This window comes from Rissa tridactyla, chromosome 13 (genome assembly GCF_028500815.1).
Source record: "Rissa tridactyla isolate bRisTri1 chromosome 13, bRisTri1.patW.cur.20221130, whole genome shotgun sequence".
NCBI classification, from domain to species: Eukaryota; Metazoa; Chordata; class Aves; order Charadriiformes; family Laridae; genus Rissa; species Rissa tridactyla.
The window spans coordinates 10,973,809-10,990,513 of NC_071478.1; the positions used below are offsets into that span (position 1 = coordinate 10,973,809).

Below are 16,705 nucleotides of genomic sequence, written 5' to 3' on the forward strand. Positions count from 1 at the left end.
GTTTTGCTTCATTCATGAAGGATCTCAAACATAGGAGAGAGAAATCTTTTTCCCTAAAGTATCGAGTCTAATATCTTCTTGAATAAGATCCAGGAAAGTTCCTTTTCAGTACCAGTTATTGAATGTATCACTTAGCAAAAGTGAAGAAAGATATGATTTGGCGTTCCCACACCTGTAAGGGTTGGGGGAAGCACCATGGGGTCAATAAGAAAGGAGGACAGGGTGGAAAAGTACTATTCAGACTTCCTTTAATTGAAGACTTCCAAGCTTGACAGCTGCTCTACACTAGCAAACCTGCTTCTCTACTCACCTAACAAAAACCTCACTGCTCTGTCCACAGGGAAAAGCACTCACAATTCTCTGCCAGTTCCCACACACTGTATATTTTTTCTTGCGGTGATAATGTTGGAAAACAAGCAGCATTTCTCACCTACAGTGATTAACAGATTTCACCCAGAAGTTTGTTACATTTTTGTGTTGTTTTTTTTTTCTCAGGACTGGTATTTCTGGATGCCATACTGTAGCCTTTGTCTGATTATCTTGTTTGCAGTTGTCTTTGGAGTTGGGCCAGGTAAGTATTCATTCAAAAGAAATAAAGGAGTCGAGTCACATGAGCTTATTAATATGGCTAGGAAAATACTGCATAATATTGCATAACATTTAGCATAAGTAAATTCATTTAACCTAATCTTGTAGTCATTTAAACATTGTGGGTCCAATCATTGGACATAAACTTCAATGCCATCAGGTTTGGGTTTTGCTAACAAGAGGAAAGGAACACAGTAAAAAGCACTCATTGGAAAAATACAGCAGAAATAGAGCAAAAGCAGATGGGTAAAATATTTTTTTTAAATACTAAGAAAAAAGAAAAAGGAAAACCCAGAGTTCATTGAAATTCAGTGTTGTATAATATTACAACTTATCCCACACAGACAGCAGTTCAGAAGACCTACGTTTGAGTAATTCTGTTCCTAGCATATACTACTTTTTCTCTTTAATTTCTTTTTTTTTTAAGCCTATTCGTTTTTAAAATATTTGCCTTTCCGTATGGCAGGGTAGGCTTATTTTCCTAACTCAAAGCTGTCAAAGTCCTGTGACTTCAAAATGTAACTGAAATGCCCAGGAAGTGAATCCAGGAAGACCCCTCATTGGTGATCTAGCAGTATCCTGCTAGGAATTCTTGTTAGTAATATTAATTGTTATTCCATCCTTAGACCGCTTCTTTCATGAGAAGATGTCAGGCTTTCTCAAATGTTAACTACTTAATTCTTGAATCTCCCCAATAAATGTATTTGAATAGTTTACTACTTTAATAAACTGATGTCTAGCAGTTTGTAAGACACCACAAACATTTTCTTTTCTAAAACGGAGACACATACTCAAGTCTTTTGAATGCCAGTCCATGACAGTAGCATCTATTTCCTAACTGTGTAACAGTAACACTCAATCCAATGTTCAAATCAAACACATCAGCAAGTAATAATTCTTATTCTTCTTTCCTTTCAGCTGGTGCCACAGTTTCCATTAGGGTTGAAATTTTCAAGCTCTCATGCAGACCACCCGCCTTTGTGATCAGTGCAGTTCTGAACTGGCTGGGCGTCTTTGTGATTGGAACAACCTTCCCGTTCATTGTGGTGAGTGTCTTTCCCTGGGACACTCCCCAGGGGCACTAAGCTCAAGTCAGCCATGGGAGCAGAAGGAAGAGCATCAGGAGATGACAATGCCATATTAGTCTAGAGTGGCCTTGGCAGCTGCTCTCCCCTGTCCGCTTTTGCAACTGAAGGTCCCCGATTTTCCTAAGATACTTATTCAGACTGAAATATTAGTCAAAGGTCAAAATGCAAAGAACTCCCTATCAAATGCAAAACACTTTGGGACTCAAACACAAGAACTGTGCCAAAAAAGTGACAAAAGAAAAGATAAGCTCATCTTGCTCTCTTTCTCATTTTGCTCTTCCCTGCAGGAAAGACTCAAGCACTTCTGCTTCCTCATCTTTATGGGGGTACTTTTCACTTCAGGGATGTTTATCCACCTATTCCTTCCAGAAACAAAAGGGAAATCAATCGTGGAAATCACAGAAGAATTCAATAAGCTAAACTTTAAAAAGAAGTGTATTCCGTCAACTCCAAATCATGTCACAGAGAATTACACCTTCTGCACCAGGCTTTGACCGGCCGTTAGGGGGAGTCAGGTTTTCTTAAAAAAGAAGGGAAAAAAGACATTCGCTGTTTTCTGACTAGCAAGTCAGTCTAAATGCACTGTCAGCTTTCACATCTGTCACTTACAAGGTTCCCATTTTGCCAAACCAGCACCTTTCTCAAGCACTCCACTCTGGGCAGCTTAGAAAAGGAATGATGGCTGATATTAACAGGATAGACTTGTGTGAATCATGAGCATTTTGGCTTAACTTGCTGATGTGTAAATCTCCTCTTAGCAGGGCAACTAATACACATTGAAACTACATGTAGATTTTATAAACACTCTGCTACACACAGAGAAAGGGAAGACCTCTGATTCCTTCTCTCTCTGTGATTTCTGAGTGTGTTTTTACAACCCTGAAATGGGAATAGTAAAGTTCTTGGCTTGCTATCTCTGGCTAGGGTTCAACGCATAACAGACTAAAGAAAAAATTTAGTGGAATAGGAGAGTAATTCTTTGTTTCTGTAGACTCAAATGAATAATCAAGCCTTGCCAGGTTCCCATGCATACTGCCATGTTGTGCTTGTGCTGTATCTAGTTTGACAGACTTCAACCCTTTTGGATTGAAGTTTTCCATGTCAGCAGCCATCCTTTCTTTGACTTAAATTTAATTTTTTGCTAAAAAATCAGCCATTTGATTCTAAGTTCAGACTTGTTCGTGAAAAAGTATGGGGGAAAAGTTCCTATACAACTCTTCCCAATGAATAGTGCCTTTCAATGGCAACACAGCTAAAGGACACAGGGGCAGAATCCAGTCACCATAAAACACAAGCACCTAGAGTCATTTTAGATACTCTGTGCTATCTTGCCCATCACCATCATCATCTTGAGTCTGTAGCTCCTCTTCCAGGATCACAGTTCCCACAGATGTCTCATAGGCTGTGAATCCCATAGCAATTTAGCTGCTACTTGCCTTTCTGTGACTTTTGGCTACCTGGACCAAATTTACACCAGAAGAACTGCCCCAGATTGGAACTCCTGACTGTAACAGAACAGCTGTTGCTTTACTGTTCCTCTTAAAGAAATCTGTGCAGTAACTTACTGTACATACAGCAGACTGTCAGCAAAAGCTCAGTCATGTCTCCATCTCTTGGATACATGCAGGGCTCCTGCCTAGGGTGTATTTCTCCATCATGACTAAGAAGTGATCACATATACTCATATTTCAGGGATGTGCAATCAGTACAGACTCTTCAGTTATTGTTCACTGCAAGTGTAGATACTGATTGACAGCTGTAGAGATGACTGTAAATATTTTATGCCAGACTCATACAGCTAGGTAAGACTTGAGTAAAAGTGGGAAATGTAATTCCAACATAAGGAACTTCTAAGGTGTTCATTTAAGCATTTCCAACAACAATTTATGGTTTATTTTACAGTCTCTCATAGGACTTCTGCCAATTTTTACAAGCATGTCGTATGTATAAGGATAAGGAAACAAAGTGAGAGAATATGTTAAAACATATCATATGCAACTTTTCTAACTTCCAGATTTAGTGTGGTATACCATACCCAATGATCTCTGTTGTAGGAATGGATGCAATATAATTTTCTACACTGATCTATAATCAACATCTGTGCTTGAGTTCACATACTGCAGGCTTTCAAACTGTGAATGATCTTCAAGGCAATCTGATATCGAGTTCCTAATGCTTCTTCCTGCTATACATAGTTAAAGGTAAAAAGAGCCTGTGAGCCTTAAAGGATAACCTGATCTTGTAAGGTACCACAGGCATTAATTGCACCAGAAACTTTTTTAAAATATGCAAATTCATGGGACTTTTCTTTAGAAGGTGTCTAATACTCTGCACGTTTTCCATTATTGAGAAGCTAACACAATCCTAGTAGCAAAGCAATACTTTTAGGAAGAACAGAAACAAAGCTAAGGCTCACAGTAGAGCACACTACACAAATTAAAATCCAATCTCTAGATTGCACAGTATAATAAGTGGTTTTAACTCTGATACTGCTTTGAGTGGCATAGTTACATCAACTCAAAGAAGGTTATTGAAAATATGAATTCAATTGTTCATCTTAACTGCTGCTTATTTTTAATTGGAAATGTTAAACATAATAAAAATGGCACATTGCCTTGTAACAAAACTTCTGGCCTCCACAAATGTTTCTTTCCCAATATCAGGACCTCCCTTAGGGACAGATGACTAAAAAAAAAGTTATTGGTGTGCGTACCCTTCCCTGATTGGGGTTTTTCATCATTCCTCTCTTTAGTATTGAAGGACACCTAAGACTTCTCACTAAAAGATAATCTACAAAACATGAATTGTCCTTAAAGTCAGTAAAGCTCAATAATTCTGTAGTGTTCCATATACAAATACACATACACATACATGATTAAAAACTAATAGTTGTTTGCATACAACTACCAATATAGAGACGAAATCTTAACTTTTTGAAAACAGAGTTCTCTTTTCCTAACCAGTCATTCTGAAAACATCTTTCATTCCATTACAACAATACCTGAAGTCTTTGGAAACATAAGCAGAGTGGCACCACGTAGCATTGCTGGAGTGACTCTCTAGTGAACCACTCCTCTGATCTCAGTTATTCATTAGATGTTATTAGGAAAGCCTTCCCCATAAGACCCTCACCAGGAAGTGACCTGATGCCCTACGGAACATTAATGTGACAACAAAGCAGAACAGCTATTTGGACCACAGGTCAACCTTCGCCTGTGCTCAGTGGAGCAAGAGCTGTATTCTGATAAGTCTGGTCAAGGGATGAAACAGCAAAAAGTCATGGTTCAAATATACATGGGAGGTGACAGAGACAAAGAGGACAGTCATTCAGAAGTTTCAGGAGCACTACATGTACATTTTCTTGCAAGACACCAGCTGATAGGTAAGATATGTCTCAAATACTGACTCTAATTAAGGCAGATATAAACACTTAAAAACCGGATCAGTGAAATGCTATCAGCTAGACACACACACCAAAAAAACATTATCTAGTTGGCCTCTATCAAGGAAGGCTTAGACAGCTTTGCATATGTGTCACATGTGACTGTAAAATTGCAAGATAGATGACTAAATGGCCTGATGTTGGGAGATTTCTGCTAAGTAGTTGTTAGCACTAATTATGAAGCTGATCATCTAATAAAGGGGGCCTCAGCACAGTATAAATAATAAGAGCACAGAAGCAGTACAGAAACTAAGCAACATAAATGCAAAAGACAATATGCATTAAGGGCATTATGGGAGGAAGGCTTTTAACCTACCAAAAGCAGAAATCAAAAATTAAAGCACAAGAGCAAAGGGTAAAAGTTACAATATGTATAAAGTATATCAAGTAGAAGTGGGTGAAGTAGAACATAAGAAAACATGTGCAACAGGCTGCATCTGAGAAGGAATGCCCCACACTGGTGGCTACCTATTATTGCCTGTGTGTGCATTTTCCCAATATCATCTAAGCAAGGCAGATACTAGCAGCTAACATGGCATTTCTTTCCTTTGTCAGATGCACATTATGTTGTTTCAACTTTGTATGACTCTACAGAAAAGGAGATTAATTTTTAGCATCAAAGGAACAGTCTCATTTGTGCTCTAACAACAGTTTATCTGCTGGAGAACCTAACCTGGAAAAAACCTGCCATGAACCCTCATCAAACATCAACAACAAAGTCAACTTCATAATAAGGACCACAGAACAATGAGAGAAATGGCCAGGTGGTGCTACATGCTACATTTCAAACATAAACTAAAGAATCTGTGAATATTCTTTGCATGTGATGTATTTTCTAGTAAATATGACTGATTGATTGCATCTAATAAGCCTTTTATGATTTCTTCATCCTCATCTTCTTTAACTGAAGTGTATATGGCAAATGAAAACTAAGCCATTTACCAACTAAATACATATGAATTAATTACGAAAAAAATAAAGTTAAAGCCCTGAAGGCAGAGACATCAATCCAGCTATGGAGGTTACAGGACAGTTTCAAAGCAATCTTTTTTTCATCACAGACACAGAAATAAATATACTGACTAATGGAAATGCCAGACAAAATTGTGCATGATGTTGAATCTTCCTCTCCCAGCAAAGGAAAATCAGCTACTATTAAATATTCAGCTGGTCAAGCCTGGTGTGCTTTAAGTTTGTACCCCATTCCAAAATGATGGAGGATTTCAATTCCTCTAAGTAATGATTAAGTTACGATATGCTCCAGTTGCTGTCACATGAAGAGAGAATAGCTCTTTCCTATTATATGTCAAAGTCCTACAGTTCACTGTCCAAGCCCCACCTAAGATTCCTAACAGACAACTTCGTCTTTATGTTTCTCAGCTTATACTGAAAACTAAACAAGTTATGGTTATTGAAATCCTGTTTAAAATGGATGTCTCAGTTCCCTGTCCCCCAAGCACAAGACAGAGTTGATGAAGAATACAGGTTCCCCTCAAGGGACACAGTATTGTTTACTCGGGCTAGATAAAACCATTGGTTGAAATATTTAATCCAACAATTCTAAACTTTGTACAACAGCTGAAATATGTGTAATTAAATCAAAACCCTTTGAAGTAAAATTTAACTTCAGTAACATGGGACTAGTTCACTGACATTGCTGTTGCATAATGCGAGCATTTGGTTCTTTTGGCAGGTACTAGCCAGTAAGCAACAGGAATTGGCTCTTTCATAGGAGATGGCTACCTCCTTCTCTGACCTGGTGAGTATCTGGTCACTTTTTCTCAGGGCTCTGACTTATAAAGGACAAAGCTAACATAATACTAAAGATCCAGATTCCTTAAAGATTGTAAGCTCTTTTGCGACAAGACCATCTTTCTCTTCTGCATTTAATCATCACCAAGAACAAAAGGGCTTGGGGCCATGAGAATCATGTTGCATGGTCTTTTCCATGCAACAAGATAAAAAAAAATAAAATATGGATAAAATAAAGATAAGATACGATAAAATAAAATAAAATAAAATAAAATAAAATAAAATAAAATAAAATAAAATAAAATAAAATCTAACAAAAGTTCTGGCAGTTCTACCCCTGACAATGCTACTGTATTTTTGTCTTCTGAATTACTGAAAATAATACTAATTATTAAGCACTCTGATTAACTCCTGAAGTAATGAATATATTAACTGTACTGCAAAAGGCTAAGAAATTCATTACATAAGCTTTAAAATAAATGACTTTCTTCATTTCATCCAAAGATAATTAATATCATTCCTCAGGTGTTTCCATAGTCTTAAATAGGGAAGAAGTGATAACTATTTCTTGCTCTATTTCTCAACGGCCAGCGAGAAGCTATTTTGCTTTCCTTTTTAAGTATCAAAATTGTTAATTTGTAAGTCTGGTGCAAAAAAAAAGGAAGAGTGAGAAGGTGAGTTCTTAATTTGTTTTAATGCTTTTGCCAATTAGCAAAGCCATTGAATTTGAGACAGGATTTTTAAGGAAATTTAGTCTAGTGGTTCATAGCTTCTTGGTTCTTGTCATGTGATAACTTGGGAAATCCAGCTGTGGACTAATTAAGTAACAAACTCTTGAAAGATGGTCCTAAGAACTGTAAGAAGGACCATTCTTCTAAGTATCTGCCAGTCCGGCATTATTCACACTTGCATTACTTTGTTTCTGCCTGATTGCATTTTCTACTAGCTTCACTTCATCCAGGCACCGATCTCCAAAAAGCTGTGAGCTCCTGAAATTCATATCTAACATGAAAAGAACACAGAGCACAGTGTCCTCTATACAGACATGATGTTACTGTCCCGGTATGTGATGTGCTGAATAAAAGAGGAGAGGCAGTTAATCTCCAAAGGACGCTGCACAGATCCTGATGGGCCTAAAATCACAATTGTCCTCGGTTTGGTCTGCTAGGTACAGTCCAAGCTGCTTGAGGATAACTCCATCTAGACTTGCAGGCACGTGGAAACAGGACAGATTACCAGTGGTATCACATACCTCAAAAAGGTCTACGTCGTTACATGCTATGTTTTTTCTTATTTACAATTAAAATTATTTAATTCATCAAAGCAGCCAGCGTATCTCAATCCTTAATCCTTGACCAAGGAAATTTTAGCCAGACAGTATTTCCCTAGCCTGGAAGATGCCAAGCTCTTCAAGATGCAAGCACATACTTTCTTGGTTAAATAAGTAGAAAAAATAAAATATTGAGAAAGGAGAAATGAAATCCCAAGTCACTCAGGAAGATTTTTGTTTTAATGCAACTACAGAGGCTATTCCAAATTATTCTCTTTGTAGTCCATGCCTTTTTGAAAAAGTTGAATGTGAAAAGGATCTTTTCTTTATTATGCTAAAAGACACGACACAGTCAAAAATGAAAGCAGTAAGTACAATAAAAAGTTGTTGATTTTTAATGCTGTACTTTTGTGGCATAACATTATGGTTTGATGTACCCAGATTACTGCAGATTGCAGACAAGGAAAATGATTCCCTCTTCCAGGACTGCCAACCTGTCAGATACTGCAGGCATACAGTGAAAGCTGCACTATCAGGAACGTCTTTTAAAACTATTTCTCCTTGCAAGCAAAGTGGTGGATTATCACTCTTATACTAGCACATAGTCTTGCTATGGCACTGTGTCTGATGATTTCACTTTGGCAGCAAATTAGAAGGATTTTGGAAAAATGTTTAAATCCAAGAGGATTTGAAGTGGACAATGCAGGTTTCCAGAGGGAAAGGGCAAGTGTGCAACAAAGACCCCGGCCCTGCACAAATCTAGACTAACGAGAAGATGGTGGAGCATTTTACTCTTCCTTTGCAGGTTCAGTTCCGGGGATTATTTCAAATGATCTTAGTGTTGGGAATTGGTGGTAGTTTTCCATATGGATTCCACATTTCTGTCATCAACTACCCTTCTGTGGTAAGTAGCCGCCTCTCTGACGTTGAAAACAGAAAATGGAGAGCCTGAGCTCTCCATTCTCCCACAAATCTCAAATTTACTGAGCATTCAGCTGATAACATTTATGCCATTTCTTTGGCTAACAGTAACATCAACTGTTAATCTCATTTTATTTTCCAGCACATCAGGAAGTTTATTAATGAAACCTGGATAGAGCGACATGGCTCTCCCCTCCATCCTGAGACAATTATGCTGTTGTGGTCCTTCATTGTGTCTGTTTATGGGATAGGAGGATTCCTGGGGAGCCTCTGCTGTGGCTATTTGACTACAAAATACAGAAAGTAAGTGTTTCTTGTAACAGCTCAATAGCCAGAAAGTACAGGGAAATACCAAGGTGAATGCATAAAATTCTTGGTTGAAGCAGTCTGATTGAATCATAGAATCATAGAATTGTTAGGGTTGGAAGGGACCTTAAAGATCATCTAGTTCCAACCCCCCTGCCATGGGCAGGGACATCTCCCACTAGATCAGGTTTCTCAGAGCCCCGTCCAGCCTGGCCTTAAAAACTTCCAGAGATGGGGCTTCCACCACCTCTCTGGGCAACCTGGGCCAGTGTCTCACCACCCTCATGGTGAAGAACAACTTCCTAACGTCCAGTCTGAATCGTCCCATCTCTAGTTTTAATCCATTCCCTCTAGTCCTACCATTACCCGTTGAAGACTAAACAGTTTTGGTTTGCTGGTACATACACGTCTTTCAAGTAGCAAGCAGTCTTTTATATTGTTTATCTGCCCTCCCCAGTGAACTGTACTTCTGTAAATGCTGCATTCATCAAAACATTGCTGGATCAGTGCCTCTGGGAGTAGCAGGATAGTGTAACTGCCTTGTGTTCTCTTCAGGATGCCCTATGACTCTCATAAAGATCTCCCAAGCTCTACAAACCCCCAAAAAGGAGCTGTGTGTTTTGTGTTTGTGACATGTTATATGCAGTTACTCTAACCACCTGGAAACCAGGTGTGAACATGTGAAAATGTGAACAGAATAGAAAAAAAAATAAATTGCCTGTAACTATGCTGTAAACATACAATCAGCACCAAACCAAATTGTCCAAGAGACATTTCTGTTCTTGGCAATCCATTTCACTGAAAGTCAGTTCCTAAGTATCTTTCTCACTGGGTGGAGAAAGGATTCCTCACCAGTCTGGTCTGTTCTCAGTGCCTTGTGTAACACCACTAATTTCATTTTCAGAGAAATTGGCAAACTTGGTGTGACCCACTTAAAGATCTGCTCCACAACCCACTGATCCAGAGGCCCCTCATATGGGTCTCAACAAACCACCTTAGCCTGCCTGCAATTGTGTTCTTTCCTATCAGGTAAGTGCCCCCAAGAAATTTCTTGTGGGACACTGCCTTATCCCACATGCAGAGGGCCTCCCAAGATTGAAAATAAGATCATACACTTCTCCCATGGGTTGTTTAACACATGATAACCTAATTGTTGAACCACAGTCTTCTAAACACAGGATCTCTGTGAATCCTTAATGCGTGCAAGTGTCATGGCAAAACAACTGAGTGCAAGACTTTGATCTGAGCTTGACACATGAGGGTTGTGAACATACCAGCTCACGATTCACACAGAGTGTCTTTTGAAATATGCTTCTGAAAAGTTTTTCTGCCATCTCAGATCACATCCATTTAGCCAAGAGTGTCTTTAATATGAGCTATTCTAGAGTGGGAGCCATGGATGCAGATTATTTCCGAGGAACAACCTGACACTTTATGAGGAGTTCTAGCCATTTAAAAATCTTGGTGACAAGCTGGACCATTCCTTTGATATCTTTTCCCTCTTGTACTGTGGAAATGCTGATGAGGTGTTCCAATTGTTTAAATTCTAACCTAAGAAATACTAATGAATTAAAATCCAAAGGATCTTGAAATTTTAAAGAATCACTTTGCCTATCCAAAGTGAAGATTATTTCAGCCATTCCTCAAAATAGCAGGAATGGCTGTACCATGCTTCCTATCACAGCAGGATTAGTCAAAAGAGTACAAGAGATTCTCATTTCACAGTAAATTATCATGGGCTTTTTTTTTTGTCTTTCAGAAAAAAGTGCCAAATGTTAACCAACCTGATCATGCTGGTAGCTGCCCTTTTCATGGCCTTCAGTAAAACAGCCAGATCTTTCGAGATGATTCTGCTTGGACGCTTTCTCTATGGCATTGGTACAGGTATGTGCTCATGCCTTGCTGTCCCAGGATTGTCTCTACAGGTATTGCCATTCTTGGAGAATGATTTCTAAAGCAAATATACTAGGCATTTCATAAAAGTGAAAGACACCATCCCTTTTGCAAGAAATTTTAATCCAAATACTAGAGTGAATGGAAACAATGTAAAAGAGGATGGAGTCAGAAAGCTAAGCTTTTCTAAATATTTTAACAGTCATTTATCCTCCTCTTTGTTAAAGGTTTTTCTCTCAATATACATCCTCAGTATGTAGGAGAGATTTCACCTAAGAAGCTGCGTGGATTTACCAACTCCACAGTTGCTGTTTTTCTGACACTGGGAAAACTCACAGGACAGGTTATTGGACTACGGTAAATTCCCCAATCTTTCTTTGAGGTTACACTAAAAGTAGTAGAAATCTTTCTATAACCTTATCCTCTCACCTAGTCAGTGACTGAGAAGCTCTCTCATCTTCCCCAAAACAGGCCTTCACTTATGCCAGAAGAAAAGTTTTGACCATATTTGAGGCAAACATATAGTTTTAAATATAGGAGACAGAAAATCAATTACTCATAATCTGATTTCTGCTTATTTCCACACCCTTTCTACTAGGGGATTTCCCCGTCAAAATTTCCTACACTTATATGAAAAGTCTTAGCAAGATGTTTTGGTCCTGTGGTCAAACAGTGGTCAAATGAGTCTCATCGGCTCTCTAGACATTATATTGGATCCTAATGATATTTAGAAAGTTTTTCAAAATGCCAAATAATTCCTTTAAAATTGTCTGAAATAAAAATAGCTAAATTTGTGAAATTTGCCAGATTATCAATTCAGATTTTTGCTTCACTGCACCCTTGAATGGAATTTGAACAATCTTCATCACTCAGAAAAATTTCCTGAACATTCATTACATTATTTCAGCATAATTTTGTTTCACATACACTTTCCAGGGAGATTTTAGGAAGCGAAGCTTTGTGGCCATGGTTGTTAGCATCTAGTGGACTTTCAGCATTGGTTCAACTGGTTACTCTCCCATTTTTCCCTGATTCACCATCCTACCTCCTGATACAGAAGGGTAATGAGGAAGCCTGCAGGAAAGGTAGAGTGTGTACTTTCCTCACTTACTTCACTTCATTTGATATGTTAGATTGACAGTCTCTATAGAAGACAAGAAAGCAGGGCAGAGCTGTACAGCACAGTGCAGTGCCATCGAGTAATAGCAGAGGCAGCTCTAAATAAAACAGTTGAGGTACCTATGGCAATACGACTGTATTAACCTGGGGCCTCACTCAGTTTAATAAAGTTAAGACAAGAAAGACAGGTATATATTAGCATGTCTTATGTTTCCCACTTTAGTGGGAGCTACTTTATTTCTTTCAAGGAAACAGTTTAGACAGTTCATTTTTTATTAAATAAAATGTACTTAAATGTTTAGTTTGTCTACAATTAAGTCAACTCAACATTAAAAAGTTATGCTACACTCACAGGCAACCGAAACAAAATTTTTCCATCTGCCGGCTGCCCTAGACCCAATCAGATGGCAGAAGCAGACAGAACCAACACCGCAACCAACACCAATGGACAGGCAGGCTAAAGGGTTTAACATATCCACTCGCGATGGAGCTACACTGGTAGAATAATCCACTCCCCTCTTTCTCCCCAACAGCCATCAGGAAGCTCTGGGGGGAAGGAGACCATCAAGCAGAAATTGATGACATTATGAAGGAGAAGGCTGCAATGACGAGCACAAAAACTTTGCGTGTCCTCGAAGTAATAAAAGAGCGATCTTTGCGCTGGCAACTTTACATCTTGATGACTGTCATGACCACCTTGCAGCTTTGTGGAATCAATGCAGTTGAGTGCTCTCTCTATCCCCAGAACAAGAGACAACTCTAAGCAGCATTACAAACCCCTCTAAGTCAATGCTATTACACCAGCTTAGAACTGCATCACAATAGCAACACTTTTTTCACAGGTGCATTTCTTCTCTGCATTTTTCAGATATACTTCTATTCTTTTGAAGTTTTCCACACAGCCAAGTTTGAGGAATACCTTATTCCATACGTGTCCCTGGGAGTTGGGTTATGTGAATGCTTATCCTCTATATTGTGTGTAAGTCTTTTCAGACTTGAGTTTGAAGGAAAAATTTAATGTAGTTAACAATTGTACTTTTCCTTACTTGTAACTGGGCTCAGGGAAGATTTGCATAACCTAAGACACATCTTCCTGCTTCTGCGAAACCACATGCAGGATAAAAGGCAGCTCTTTTCCCAAATTATTGGCATGACTGTATGTCTTTAGACTCATTTTTATTCTGTAAAATAATTTTCTGATGTTCTGGATTAGATGTGTGTATGTATGTGTGCACAATTGGATATATACCAGCACACAAGAAAGGGAACTCTCTAACAACAGCTGAGAGTTGACTAATAAACACAGCTAAATGAAAAATGAATTAGCTTTGAAGAAGCTAGCCAAATTCATTAGGAATTAAGAGATTTTGTAATGACATTGATTTCTGGCTATTACTCGGATAAGTCTTCTGTGAAGAACATGTGGTGAAGGGAGGAATTATTTCATTTGAGAACTGGCATTTATGACCTGTGTTTTCTGCTTTTCAGAGCACCCTTATAGACCGATTTGGGAGGAAGGTGCTGCTATGGGGAGGATACACGCTGATGTGTTCTGTGCTAGCACTCCTTACCATGACCCTGTCACTGCAGGTAAAGAGGCAGCAGCCTTCTGGCTACTTACTCAGCATCAGCCCACCTTTTGGTCTTGCCTCACAGGATACCTACAAAAACTTGAGTCAGTGGCAGAAAATAGAGAACTCTGCTATACTGTCATGTATCTAACGGTTTGATATCACTGGTTTCTCACTTTTAGCATCAGTATTTCTGGATGCATTACTTCAGTGTTATCTTGATCTTCCTATTCGTTATCTTCTATGGAATTGGACCATGTGAGTACTTCAGTGGCAACTTTGGGAGGAAATTTTGTATTGTACTGCTTGGTGACACAACTAGTAGAGGAAGAACAGACTAGTCCCATGGTAAAAAGTTCTGGAAATTAAGGAGGAAAGGGCAGATATATACAAGTGGGAGACAGAAAAAGAATACAGACACCTCAAATTTTATTGCTGATCACAGATTCTAAATAATTTCAAATACAGTATCATCTTCTCCAGAGGAGTTGAGACAGAACTTTCAGAACAATTTTTAAAATACTCAGCTAAAATCAGGATTCTAGGCATTGCCAGGTATATTAATCATCTTTTTTAAGTTAGCAAGTTAAGCTTTATGCCTAACAACATGCTTCAGGTGGAACTGACCTCAGGAGCCAAAAGGGGAGCTGGTTTTATAAATTACTGTGCTAATAATGGCTACCAGTGCAATATGGAACTGCACAGATCCACTGGCACCAGAAAAAGGATTCCAGTATGTACAAGAGAAACCTAAATTAACAGCTGAAAACCAAAATTAACAGTTGTAGTCCCTTTCTGGAATCAAGGCCTTTCACCTTCGTAGCAGGGGCCACCTGCCAGCAGGCCACCTATTCTGCCTGTCTGCCATTTTCTACCACTGTGTAAGTAGACCATTGTGAGGCTCTTCGGCAGGAGCAATGAAACGAGTATACCTGGTTTGTGTTTTGCTTTTGTTTTTCAGCTGGAGCCACTATATCTATTATGGTTGAAATCTTCAGCCAGTCATTCAGACCATCAGCCTTTCTGATTGTTGGCTGCATCAACTGGATGGGACTGTTTGTACTTGGGATGATTTTTCCGTTGATTGTTGTAAGTGACTCTAACTGGATCCCTCCCTCCAAGCTAATCCACTTCTGAATGCTGACAGGGAGCAAAATAATAGCAATAAATTGCAATGACATGCAAAGCTTAGAGCTCTGTCCCAATACCAAACCTGCTCAGGAATCCCCCAGGCCTGTCAGTGGAGCAACAATTGGACTCGGGTCAAATGTGGCCAGTGGAAACTCCCGGCTTAATACCCATCCTGGTTTGCGTATTGAGCACACATTTGAATTTTAATTACTAAGACACAGACTTGCACCCAAGGGCAGGGAAATAGTAGTGAGATTCTTATTTTCCTTACAGTGTCTCGCATTTCTGCTTGCAGGATAACCTTGGACCCTTCTGCTTCCTCATCTTTTTGGCAATCCTTGCTTTATCAGCAATTTTCATCTACCTGTATCTCCCTGAGACCAAGGGAAAGTCAATCATGGAAATAAAAGCAGAGTTCAACAAGCTGAACTTTGGGAAAAAAGAAACCTCAGTCACTGAAAATAAGTTTCCTAAGGAGCAGGTGTTCTGCACCAAACTATGAATGTTTAGAGGAGAAATTTGCATCTCTTAGAAAAGACAGGAAACAATGTTGCAATAGAACTAAAAAGGAAACATTAAAAACAGACTGCAAGCTCTTGTGTCTTATTCCTTATTCCTTTTTTCTTTTTTTTTTTCGTAATACAGATATGAGATTCATTATGCTAGACTTTTATTTCTTGATTATATCTCAACATTTTCACAGGATATTTCACCACTCCGTTTTAAGATCTACTGGATATAAAGAGATTTTTTTTCCATTAAAAAAATGCTGTTACGATAGTCTACCTTATGAAGTTTTAAAACATTTCGTTAACAGTCCATAGGGCCCAAATCCTGCTAGAAGAAAATACATATAGGCTCTGCTCAGAGCCCTGGATCACAGACCTCAGTTGGTCTCCCTTGTTCCCAGGAGTCCTGCCCAATGCCACGGGTACCTCAAGTTTGTAATTGGGCTTTCCTAAATGAGACCTCACTAGCTCTAAGCACCTCGTAATCATGAAACTGCTGACAAATAGCTCAGAGTATCAGAAATATGGATGACCAAGTAAAATAATTTAAGAAGGCAAACCAAGGGAAGGAAGGATTAAGAAGGCCAAATGATCATCAGTCATGAGGCTGGGAAAACACAGAAGTCTAAAATATTTGCTTAGCAGTCCGATAGAGGAAAAGCCAGACATGTAGTTTAAGGTGACCCAAGCAGACACAGATTCAAAACTTAGCACAGTAAATTAAGAAAAAAGGTTCCAGTCATGATAATAGAAAAAAAACATATTGAAAGTGAAATATGTCCTGTCCAAACAATCCTTCTGGAGATGTAATAGAAATCTCAGTGCAGAACACCCTAGTAACTCTATGCAGGGAGAAGGACCCGCCAGAGATATTATTGTATGCAAAAGAAGTAAAATGGCTGCTATGAAATAAAGCACACTCCCAAGAGCATCTGTGGTGTCTAAGGATCTGATTTCCAACCTGGTACATCAGCTTCTGGGAATTACATCAGATGTTTTCAGAGAAGAAAGAGTTTGTTTTGGAAATGTTTTTCCTGTTATGTAAGCAAGCTGTGAATAATGAGTGATTATTTTACCCAGCAGAAAAAATAGGTTGTAAAGTTCATTAGAAATCC

General features: G+C 38.8%; 1 protein-coding gene across 3 annotated transcripts; it reads left to right on the top strand.

The window, feature by feature from the left end:
- Nucleotides 1-2,166: 2,166 nt before the first annotated feature.
- On the top strand, nt 2,167-16,533 carry LOC128917174 (solute carrier family 2, facilitated glucose transporter member 11-like). 3 transcript variants are annotated; one of them, XM_054219834.1, is made up of 13 exons: nt 2,167-5,882; nt 6,812-6,877; nt 8,946-9,044; nt 9,204-9,364; nt 11,127-11,251; nt 11,488-11,617; nt 12,197-12,345; nt 12,913-13,100; nt 13,248-13,358; nt 13,868-13,969; nt 14,133-14,208; nt 14,912-15,039; nt 15,377-16,533. In XM_054219834.1, exons 2-13 carry the CDS (start codon nt 6,854-6,856, stop codon nt 15,581-15,583), a joined length of 1,500 nt encoding a protein of 499 aa, XP_054075809.1. In that variant the 5' UTR covers nt 2,167-5,882; nt 6,812-6,853; the 3' UTR covers nt 15,584-16,533. The 3 variants fall into 3 exon arrangements, with proteins under 3 accessions (XP_054075809.1, XP_054075807.1, XP_054075808.1); XM_054219832.1 differs by having other exon boundaries at nt 6,812-9,044; XM_054219833.1 differs by lacking the exon at nt 2,167-5,882 and having other exon boundaries at nt 6,633-6,877.
- The last annotated feature ends 172 nt before the right edge of the window (nt 16,534-16,705 follow it).

Excerpts from the sequence above, each read along its gene's own strand:
- LOC128917174 (XM_054219832.1), top strand. The coding sequence starts at position 8,916 with ATGGTGGAGCATTTTACTCTTCCTTTGCAGGTTCAGTTCCGGGGATTA. Across the intron at positions 11,618-12,196 it reads GGACAGGTTATTGGACTACG|GGAGATTTTAGGAAGCGAAG; the intron begins GTAAATTCCCCA and ends TACACTTTCCAG. Across the intron at positions 15,040-15,376 it reads TGATTTTTCCGTTGATTGTT|GATAACCTTGGACCCTTCTG; the intron begins GTAAGTGACTCT and ends TTCTGCTTGCAG.